This window comes from Cariama cristata, unplaced genomic scaffold, assembly GCF_000690535.1.
Source record: "Cariama cristata isolate BGI_N322 unplaced genomic scaffold, ASM69053v1 scaffold39388, whole genome shotgun sequence".
Classification (NCBI taxonomy): Eukaryota; Metazoa; Chordata; class Aves; order Cariamiformes; family Cariamidae; genus Cariama; species Cariama cristata.
This window is the reverse complement of record NW_009630178.1, coordinates 1-11,825: the sequence shown is the minus strand read 5'-3', so window position 1 is coordinate 11,825 and position 11,825 is coordinate 1. Positions and strand designations below refer to the sequence as shown.

Sequence of the window (11,825 nt, the reverse complement as noted above, 5' to 3'; positions counted from 1 at the left end):
CTAAAAGCCTCCTAAGAAGCTGAAGCCATCCATCTAACCTAGGATTGCCCATTGATATAAAGGCCAATAGCATTTCTGTATTTTAGCCAGAAGCAGAGACACATTTATTCAACACGTACAGAAAGTTACTGCTAGAAAACGGGTTAAAAAACCCCAAACTGATACAAGAAGCACAATCCAGTGACATAGTATTTCCAAAACTGTGTTACCACACAATGAACTGGGCCAAGTTCTTCCTAAACGCATCAGAAAAAGGAAGCGCTGTACTTTTCTTCTGCCGAGTTCTCTTTGAAATCAGGTAATCGCATGCTAGACTTACTTGAAATATTACAGAAATGTAAAAGCTTCCTGGGAAAGGAAAACTACAACAGCAGGAACCATCCTATGAGTTTGTAAAATGTCATTAGTTAAACTCTCTTAGAGCATAAAAGTCTTCTGTCACTTAGATCTCTGGAGAAATTCTTTTAAGTCTCATTACAAGAAAACTTATTAACTGATTTCAAGTTTCTCTGTTTTCCTGCAGGGTGCCAGTAAGAGCTGATTTCAGTTAAGAAACAAGCAACAAACCAGGAGCTGAGGATAACAGCTTTTCAGAAACCCTGCTGAAAGAGCCTGAGAAGAAGATGCCACACTTGGACTAGACGCAAGCAATTCATTCATCCATTCTTGTTAACACAGATATAATGTTATTTACCGCAGTTGAGTTGAGTAAGGACCGCTGTTGTACATAAGATGCCCCAGAAATATGTGCTAGAGCTGCAGCCAGGGCAGCAACTGCCCCTTTTTCATCTATGAGCTCTTGAGCAGATTTTCTGAAGTAGTCTACTGCAGAAGGAGGAATGGCCTCCAACAACCTACATGGTGACAACAAAAGTTTAAGAGATCAGTAAAGGCCAGTGTGAAGTGCAGTTATGTTTAAGACATAGACTTCCAACAGCTTGCAAGATTAACGAGTTATCTCTAAAAGCCTTGGCTATCACACTCACGCCTCACTACCACTCATTTAACTCAACACCTTCAGGATGCTGAATACCCACCTTCTCTGTTCATTAAGCCAAGCCTCTTGAAAGATGTGTTCAAAACTGGGGATCTACGTGACATGTTTGACAGCACTGATAAAAACATCAAGGCTCTAAAATATCAGCATTCTTAAGGCCATACCCAAGAATCCACAAGAAAATGTTGCCAGCAAACCCAAGAATCCCTTGCTTTTACTTCACAAGGAAGAGAAGCAAACCACCACAATGCCACTGCTGGGCTGGGGCAAAGGCACTTCTCAATCTCAGTGCCAGTTGATTAAATTATAATCATCTCTGTCAATACCATTTCCACCAATCAGGCAGCAAATGTAAACAGAGCTGCACGAAATAAAAAACCCAACCCTTGAGAATAAAATGCTATAAAGAAACACAGAACAGGGCTACAACACTCTCACTACTGCGGAGTAACTCCTTAGGATACTAAGTATTGCTCTTTACACATTGCTACTGTATCATCTAAGTGGATAAAATCATTTTCCCTGCGTAACAGTAATTCCCAGTTCTGCTATCAATTTCTGATGACATAAACAAAGGTTAATTTTTGCAAGAACTTGGGAGAACATTATGTTCTATGAAAGAGTCTATGTTCAAGCACACAGAGGTTTATTGCTATCATCTTATGAAAACAAGTCAGTGCCTACAGGCAAACCAGCCAACTTTTATGACAAAGGCAAAGCCACGCTCACATATAGGTCTGATCCCTTAAAGCTCTGCATTAACAACATTGTTGTTGGTAGACATCTTTTAAGAACAGATAAATAAACTTACTTCTTGGCATCATTACTTGAAGCTTTAATTACATCTGTAGCAGATGGAACACCTATACGCTTAAATGTAATCCCCTGAAATCAAAAAAACAAATTACAGTTAAAGGTGTTTTCAGCACTCTACAACTCAACCCTACCCAAGTCACATTACTGTGACCTCTAGTTACTCGCTGTTTAGAACATCACAGTCGTTACTTAAGTTACTTCTAAAGCTAGAATAAAGCTTTTCTTTAAGTTCCTGCCTTTGTTAATCTGGAGCTATTTTGCAGCAATTTACATGCTGATTGTAATGAAAGGCATGGTCACTCCTTCACGCATTTCTGTCACAGTCTGCCTGCTGACAGCAACAGAATACTGCCAACATGGGGAAACTCATGAGACACTAGAACAGGCCGATACAAAAGCATTTACGAATGCTTACTAAATATCAACATTTTAGGCCTACTGGACTATGAGACATGAGTCCCATACAGGACTCATAAAAAAGTCATGGTTACAAAGTCTGAGAGCGGCAGAGTCTTTTCAGAAGCTGAATAATTTCATTAAGCAGAGGTCAGAGGTACAACTCACCGCTTTGTGCTCAACTTGTTTTAGAAGATCTTCTTCTCTTCTCTGAAATAAACAAATGCAGATCCCAGTCCTGCCAGCTCGACCTGTACGTCCGGAACGATGGATGTAGGAATCAACATCCTTCAGAAATTCAGATTAACATGAGAAAACCTTACGTCATTTAAATCATTGACATTTATACAGTGTGTGAGAGAGAAAACGCAAGCTAAATTCTAATTCAGAAGCCTAAGGAGTGATACATTATGTCTCAAACTTGTAACTACACACAAACCACTCGGGTTTGCATATGCTACCATGCCCAAGGTATGCTGCCTCAGGTTTAACAAACACTATTGACATAAGTTTTTTTTAAATAAAAAGCTCCACTGGAGTTTCAAAAGAAGAAAAAGGAAGCAGGAGTATTTTAGAATCGTTATGAAACTCAACAACATTCAGAAGGAATTCAGAAATGCTGAAATAATGTCAAAAGCTATCTTGCAACTTGCCAGAGTCACTGAAAAGCACTACTTTAATCAAAGCTGAAAATATAAAAGCTTAACTGGGAAATTCTAGGCCTGCATTTACAAAAAATCCACTTCTTTTGCAAATCAGAACGTACTTCTGGTGAAACAGAGAAATAACCCACTGTTCTGTCACAAAAAAAATCAATTACAATTTTAGTTTGCCGTAATGACTTACCTTTGGTGGTGAACACTGTATAACAAGGTCAACCTCAGGAATATCCAAACCACGGGCAGCTACATTTGTTGCAATCAGAACTTCAAACACACCATCTCTAAAGCCTTTTAATGTAACTTCTCTCTGTTTCTGTGGAATGTCACCATGTAATGACTGGGCATCCTGTCAGCGAAACAAACCATTAACATGTCATTCAACAGAGGAGTCTAGGCTGCAGTATCTAAAGACATTTAATTACAAAACCCAAAATATTGTGCAGAGCAGCAGAAAATTATACAGCTGATACCAAAGGAATATAAAGCATCCTACTTTGTAGTTTGATCCTTCTTTGGGACAATCAATACTCATAAGCAGTAGTTTTTCCATAATGTTATTTGTAGTATACCAACAGCAAAACCATACAATTTGCAGACTGTCATGCCAAAAGGGCCCACTTCAGCTTTCACTTCCACTGGAACAAATGGAAGCTTAACTTTACTTAAGCAGTGCTTGTCAAGAGCTAGCAAGAGACTTTGCTCCCTTCCCTGGGAAGCCATCCCAAAACCCAGAGAAGCTGAAGTGAGGTTTTCAGGGCATTCCCAAACCCTGCAGGTGATCTGAAAAACCTCTACTTTTAATGCAACAAGAAATAGATCAAGCGTTTGACAAGGAGAAAGGGGAGAGTCACAAGCTCAGAATTCAAACGAGTGACATGCTAAAACATAACTTACTAGCATAGGAGAAAAATGCATCACATACTGACACAAGAACAAAGTCACTGGATTTACTGTGAAAGCAGCAGGGCCAACAGACATAAATTGTTGCTGTGAGATTTTAACGTGGATGGTACACGACGTTTATCAAATACTGGACAAACCATGTACTCCCATCACTGCTCTTTCTCCATAAATTAGTATTTAGTATCAACCAGGATTTTCCCTAAAAAAAATCCAGCACCTTTCCCCAAGCTCAATAAAGGGTAATAATTCAAGCAAGCATAGAAAACCTGCTCAATATACCACCCGAGTTCTGAACAAACTAGTAAATGACCTTCCGAGGGCAACAAGACATTCCATTCTACTGTATTAGTTGGATTTTCCTGAATGCTGACTGTTCAACGAATAAATGCCATTAAGAGATGGGAATTCGAAAAGCACACTGACATGAGATGGAATATGTGCACTATACTAGGTCCTGTTTATTACCATTATTACTATCTCCTGGTTATTCAGCATAACTGCGTATTTTCCACTGATCCTGTCCTGCATGATTTTAAAGCCAAAGGAATAAATTCGTAATCACACCCAAGAGGGTACCTTAACTGCAAAGCTCTACTTTTAGAAACAGCTTTCATAAGTCTTAAAATCACCCACAGAAACAACTTCATCCACACAGGTGCAACCTCGTATTTATTTCCAGGCATTCAATCCCTGAATATCCGTAACTGCTGCTCTCCGTTTAGACCCTAGTACCTGTTTGAGCGAAGCATTCATAGCCAGTTCGTTTGCTTCCTTTTTGGTCTCACAGAAGACAATCGTCCGCCCACGGCTGCCACTGTAGACTTGAATGATATCCCCAAGAACTCCTGCTCTCTGAGATGAGCGACACTGTATAGCCAAGTGCTGTTTGGGAAACAAACATCATCAGCATCTATGTTCAATCTACGCCACACACAGGACAGACAAAATGAATGCAGAAAGATTTTTTTTTTTTAAGCTTGCAAACTACTGCCCCCACATGAAAGCTTTGCTTAAAAAATTTGTGTCAATCACGTGAAAAGTCATCCCACACCCCCTTTTGTAAAGTCAATGCAGAGTCCATTTCATCCAGGCCACATGCTCTCAGGACCTGCATTGCTCTGCAGCAGGGTCACTCACTTCCACAGTCGTGGCAGTCCTTTGAGTCTTCTTTCCAATCAGGTCAATCTGTTCATATTCATCTTTCATGTATTTTTTTGCTACATCATGTACCCATCGTGGACAAGTTGCAGAAAACAGCAGTGTCTGGGGGTTGTTCTCAGAACCTGGAAGGAAAGGCCACCAACCTCAGTCATCACAACAGACTCTGAAACTTCAGAACCGATAAAAAAAGCAAGAGAATTGCTCTCCAATTGAGAGGTTTGTACGTGCAGTGTCAGCTACAAGAAGAAACTCGGAAGCAATGAAAACGTTTTAATACCCTTTACACACCAAAGGCAAAATTACAGTACTTTTAACCAGACCAAACTGAATCCTTCATTCTGCCCGAGAAGAAATGCAAGACACGTTTCTAGATCATCTGCTAAAAATGGTTTAGACTGTAGCTGAAGTCCTCCCACATACTTGAAAGCACTCTTGTCTCAATCTCTCCTTGCTTGGAATTCCAGTGCTAACTAGCTGTGAACAATGTTGGCTACGTGCAAAGGAAAAAGGCAGGCTAAAAAGGACACTCTGCAGACCAAGGGCAAGAATTATACAAGATAGATTACCCCAGGTAAGAACAGTTAAACAAACAGCATCTTGAAAAAGTTTAACCTTCCTTCATAGCTCCACAGGATCAGACAGAAACAAACACACATTGCAAAAGAACGCTAATTATTCGTCACAATTTATGTTCCAGTTATGAAGAAAATTTTTAGGGCTGAGTAATTGTGACAACTCTTCCAAAACCTATACAGATTTCCTTTTTTAAGAGACCATCTGTATTTTTTGGCTGTCAGGACAAAGACCAACTCTGCAGACACGGGGAGAATGAAAGAGTCAAGTAAAAATGACAGTGGCTGTACTGGGTCAAACCTAAGAACCACAAAGCTCATGTACTCTCTCCAACAGTAGTCAAGTGTAGTTAACAAAGATGTGAAGAAACTGCCAGCAACCAGCTTCTCGTGGCTTCCAGAGCCAGAAGTGATAACCTTGCTATTAGTAATCCTTCATATTTCTACTTCCAGTAATTCATCAAGTCACTTTTCAAATCTTTTGGCATTAGTACCATGTGGCAAGGAACTTCACACTATTAAAATAACCTCCTTCTGCTCTGTACCTGCTACCTGGTGGCTTTGCTGAATGCCCACTACATCAGAAAAGAGCAAATATTCCCTAGCCATCAACTTTGTGTGATGACAAGTGTACAGACATGCCATAACCCTAACCCTATGCTCAGTCACCTCTCTCAGCACGAGGAACACTAGTGCTTAGGGAGTTGGGTTGGGTTTGTTGCTTTTTTTGTCTGTTGTATTTTTTTTCTCCCACTCCTTTCAGAGATGCCATTCCAGCCTGTCAGCCATCTGTCACCTTACTTTGAACATTTTCCAATACCACCTTACCCTTTTCTCTGAGGTCTGACACTAGCATGGCACAAGGGATTCAAGTTGGGGGTGCACCAGCAGTTCTCAAAGTAGCATAACTGTGTTTTCTGCATTGTCCCCTATTCCTCTCCCTGTCAGAATTTACCTTTTTTATAAGCAAATCCTAAGATTTCTTCCACTTGTTCAGCAAAGCCCATGTCTAACATGTGATCAACTTCATCCAGAACAACGTGCTTCACGCTGGAAAGTTCCAGTTTGCTATTCTGAATGTGGTCTTTGATCCGTCCAGGAGTTCCCACTAGAATATCAATGCCACTTTTAAGGAGATCAACTGGAAGAGAAGACAGAAAAACAAGGACAGTGTTAGAATGCTAAGAGACAACAAGGTAAGAAGTTACCAGTACACAGCAATACTTCTAATTTTAGAATCAAAAATCTACTGCCTTTCACTTTAATCTCTGAATAAAGCACTAGCTCCACTCCAGGTAACAAACAAGTAAACTTAATGGCAGTCCAGGTTGCTCTGTCAGGAATACCAGCTGAACCACACACGAAGTTATGGTAAAATACACCAATTTCCAAGCAGCAATCAGCTGGCATTAGAAACCTCCAGAGCTTTATTACAGAAAAACACTTTAGTTTTCCAGCTAAATTCTTTTTCATAGCTACCTCAGGAGACAGCAAAAGCCATGTGTACACACACAGTTCTCTCTTTTCCTTAGAAGGGTCGTCTAGTCCCAGTATATGTCCACACAAAAACCATACAAACACGCCTTAAAGAAGAAACTAAAAGGACTAGTCGCTTTGCAGATCGACAACCATTCTTTTAAATAAAGATTTACTGGAACTAAAATAATTCAACCCAGGCTGCATGCTTCATTTGAAAGCAATGTCATGGTTCCTGACTAAAGTGAAACTCTGAGGGGGGGAAAAAAGCCAGCTTTATTCATGGAATCCATTTTGAGAAAGTCAACTCCAATCCAGTAGTAATTCCTTCATGTTTACTTACGCTGTGCTTTATACGGAGTTCCTCCATAAAAACAAGCCACCGACAGTTTCCTGGTGAGATTCTTGAAGTCTCTGGCTACCTGAGTGGCCAGTTCCCTGGTTGGAACAAGAACCAGCACCTGGAGGGAGTGGAGAGAGACAAAAATGTAGCTGTGCTTGGGAGAGGGTGCTCGGAGAAAAGGGTTTACTTCACATCAAACAGCTTGTGCTCCCATTCTTATTCTACACTTGTTCCAGAGGTGCCCACAGCTCCCCACCATCCCAGCAATATTTCCTGCCATCTGGAGCCTGCACCACACAGCCTCATAGCCAGCAAGAGGAAACAAGGCAAAGCATTACAATATAACTGAGATGCAGAACAGTAACATTTTTTTCTTAAGTTAATGCCAGATAAAACAGACATTTCAATAACATTACCAAGGAGAATGCAGGTGCAGTTCAGCACTAAAGGACAGGAACAGTCACTGAACAATTTGGAGGAGTAAGATCCTAAAAGATACATAGCACGATGCACTCTGGACCTGTTGGAGCAAGTCCAGAGGAGGCCAAAAAGATGATCCAAGAGCTGGAGCACCTCTGCTGTGAGGACAGGCTGAGAGAGTTGGGGTTGTTCAGCCTGGAGAAGAGAAGGCTCTGTGGAGACCTTACAGCAGCCTTCCAGTACCTAAAGGGGCCAACAAGAAAGCTGGGGATGGACTTTTGACAAGGGCAGAGAGTGATAGGACAAGGGGCAATGGCTTTAAACTGGAAGAGGAAAGATTTAGATAAGATACTGGGAAGAAATTCTTCCCGGTGAGGGTGGTGAGGCAGTGGCACAGGTTGCCCAGAGAAGCTGTGGCTGCCCCATCCCTGGGAGTGTTCAAGGCCAGGTTGGATGGGGCTTTGAGCAACCTGGTCTGGTGGGAGGTGTCGCTGCCCATGGCAGGGGGTTGGAACCGGATGGGCTTTAAGGTCCCTTCCAATCAAACCGTTCTATGATTCTATCATTCTATGACTCTAGCCATATATCCTCCTTCTCCACCTGCCTGCCTTCCTCCAGTACCTATCCTTCCCCCCTCCATTTTCTTTAACAATGAAATGATAAAACAAAGAGCTGAATTCTTCCCTAGAAATCTTTCAGAGAGTAAGATTTTAAAACTTGCATCACCTTTAAAGTTAATAAAATAGAAGGATGAAGTAGGCAACAAATCCGCAGACTACAGCAGTTTTTCAGTCTAACGATACATATATACACTTAATTTGCATGGGAATATGATATCTGATCACAGGTATCTGGTTACCAGTTCCATCTCATGCTTAAGTAGAAATGTAAACCCTGCTTGCATGCATTAAGTTGTGTCTCCGGACACGAAAGGTGCGGGGAGGGGGAAACAAAACCAAACCAAAAGCCTTCAGTTATCACCATGGAAATTATAGTGAGAAACAATCTCAGTGAATGAAGACAAGTCCAGCTGACTCAACCACTACCTCAGAAAAGGCAGGGAATTGAACCCCAAAGACACACGCTAACTTCCTGAGGACAGCATTCTAGAAGTCCTGCTATTACTGCAGTTGCCCTGACCATTCTCCCAAATGCAGTCACAAGGAATCCTAAACATGAAACATGTTATCACTGTGATGCTGCAAAATCTCTGTCACACGGTAGCTCCTGATCTGAGGAAAGTGATCAGCACTACAAACAGCAATAAAGGAGAAAAAAGTCCCAAAGAGAAGTCCTCAAAGTAATTACAAAACCATTTTTGAAACTGCCATATTCTAAGGTTTTGGTGTTAACACTTAAGTGGTAAGTTACTTTTGGTGCACGGCCTCTTCTCCCATCTTGTGAGACACTCTGAAGTTTTTCAGTCAGTGGAAGAGCAAAAGAAAAGGTTTTCCCCGTTCCTGTTCGAGCTTGAGCAATTACATCTTTGCCATCATATATGGGCTGAAAAGTCTTCACTTGCACAGGGAACAGGTATTTTACACCTCGAGCTGTAAGATAATCCAAAAGGTTTCGTTAAAAGTTGAACAAACAATTCAAAGCCCTCATATATAACTAGCCTGAATATGTAAGGCACATGCTGTCAAATGCTGTACACAACAGGAGATGCAACTTAGAAGAAAATCACTTATCTTTATTTTTACTCCTACTCTAGCATCAAAAGGTATTCCACCCGCAAATACACAGCCCAGTTTCCACAATGAAATATAGCCTTCTTTGTGATGTTTGGCATAAAACAACAGGAGACGAAGGAAAAAAAAAAACAACCCACACAAACCACAACATGTTTTTTCTGATATAGCCCAAGATTTTGTGGTAGCTTGGTATTGAAGGTGGGGAGGAGGTGAGGATGTTTGTTTCAAACATTCTAAAACTTCAGAGAGATTTTGCACAGTGGAAGTGAAATGATCCATCCAAGAGAAACTTCGGAGCAAGGAAAACGTAAAGGAACAAGGAGAATTTTGTCTGAGGAACAAGAACTGCCCAGCTTCCCAATACAGAGGACAAGAACTCTACAGTGATTACTTCCTCAACAAAATTAACAGAGAAGAGATAGGAAAATGCCCAAAAGTATGAGAATAATCATACACAACCTGTTCACAGGAGCCAAATAGTCTTCATATACAAAACACCATTACGCTTATCTCTAGAATGTATATCTAGGAATAACCACACCATGGAAGAATAAACTCACCTTAAGGCACTTGAAATTGAATTAAACAGAAACTTTGTTCATACTTACAACAGTAGATTCTTTGAATCTACAGTGACTGGTCATGTGCATATTCTTACCACACAATAAATGTAAGATGATTTAGGACAATTCACCCTTGGGTTCTGCCTCTGCTTATATGGGTAACAGAGTGCAATTCTGGACATTTACAGAAATTTCTTTTATCGTGCTAACTAACCTTTGAGAAGGTTGATAGTGTTTTGGGAGAGAGGAAAATTGGAGAAGGCGCCTTCTTTTGCTTCTTCTGTCAGCTCCTAACAGGACAAAAAAGAAAAAAACTTATTAGCCTAAGAGGCATGCCCTACATAGGCACACAGGAAAGGCTGTGTATTTGCTTTACCACTGCAATTTTACCAGCTACCTCCTTTCTGTTTAAAGAAAAAGAAAATGCTACAGGTACTTCACAAACAAAAACGTCATCACAGCGTAAACTGGGAAACTTGAATCCAGCCACCCTGTATAGACAAGACACACTGACACAGGCTGTACCACTCAGCGTGACAGAATTCCTACAAACAAATCCTGGTTTTACACCAGTCTTAAGCAAAGACTTCCTGCCAAAGGTCTTCCTGCTTTTGTTACCTGCAACAACTTGTTCAAAACCATGACTACTGCTATCTCATCCCCAATTCAGATATACCTGCACCACATTTTTAGACCTGTAGCAAACAAAAGAGAACTGCTCCTTCCACGTGATCGTGCACATATGCTTGGCAAGTCAGGAAATGAAAACTACTTGTTAAAAATCTTAACCAGAGTCCACTGAAATCAGTAGAAATCTGTTTTTAAAAGCAAAACATATGTGGTGTCACAATTCACTGTGTGAAGCAGGACTTTCCCGCTAAATCACACCTACTCGGTACACTGCACAAACTGCTTCTTAACTTTGCACACCAGTAAATACTTATTTAAAACTCACCATTTAGCCTCTACTTCAAAGATCCGAGAGACCACATCATTACACCAAATATACAACAAGCACTCTCTTGATTCACTTTCCCATCTTAAACACAAGAGAGAAAACTACCCTCAGAAGACCCTACACAGAGGAAGGCAAGCTGCAGGGCCCTCTCAGACGTATGTACGAGGCCAAGGGTGAAATTCAAACAGGGAGAACTCCAGAAGTGGGAATTAACGATAACCATGACCTTCCCTTACAGAACACGTCTCCAAATAGTTTTTCAAAGGGCCTACCAGCCGAGAAAGCACCACCACAGCACAAAGCAGCGCACCTTTCTGGGACGGTGACTGCCTGTGCAGGAGGGAGAAACCCTTGCGCTGCAGGACACTAAACAAGTTGCTACACCAAGACGAGCTAGCACACGGAAGCTGCTTCCTGCTAGCTAGCCTCCTCCACTGCAGGACAAGCTACTCCCAATGGCTTGGCATTTACCGTGAGGGGGAAAGCACAACATGGAGAGACAGCTCCCACGTGTTGGAAACGAGCGTGATGCCGGACACTCCCCAGTGCTATAAAACTAAGAGGAACAGCAGTGTTATTAAGCCCGTTCAATTAGCCGTGAGAATTTAATTAAGCAAGACAAGGGCTCCGCCAGCAGAGCGTTACTACCTCGGCGTCGCTGTCCTGCTCTCCGGCGGCCCTGTCGCCGGACGCGCTCTGGGATGCCGGGGATGTCACGCTGTCGCTTACAGCGGAGGAAGGTTCCACCGTATGCTCGGAGCCCTCGTTCTCTGCAGCCACACCGCTGCTCTGCTCCTTAACCTTTTTTGTCTTCTTGGGCAGGGGGGGCTCAAGGTCACCGTCGCCCAGCCCGCTCTCCTCGGG

At 41.8% G+C, this 11,825-nt stretch overlaps 1 protein-coding gene across 1 annotated transcript; it reads right to left on the bottom strand.

Moving 5' to 3' along the window:
* Nucleotides 1-694: 694 nt before the first annotated feature.
* LOC104156887 (nucleolar RNA helicase 2-like) lies at nt 695-11,771 on the bottom strand (the record flags this gene model as incomplete). Its single annotated transcript, XM_009705419.1, has 11 exons — nt 695-854; nt 1,809-1,882; nt 2,378-2,497; nt 3,056-3,217; nt 4,507-4,656; nt 4,912-5,057; nt 6,463-6,648; nt 7,327-7,444; nt 9,118-9,296; nt 10,218-10,293; nt 11,610-11,771. Coding segments are annotated over 11 exons (1,533 nt in total), but the record flags the coding sequence as incomplete, so codon positions are not given.
* Between the last annotated feature and the right edge of the window lie 54 nt (nt 11,772-11,825).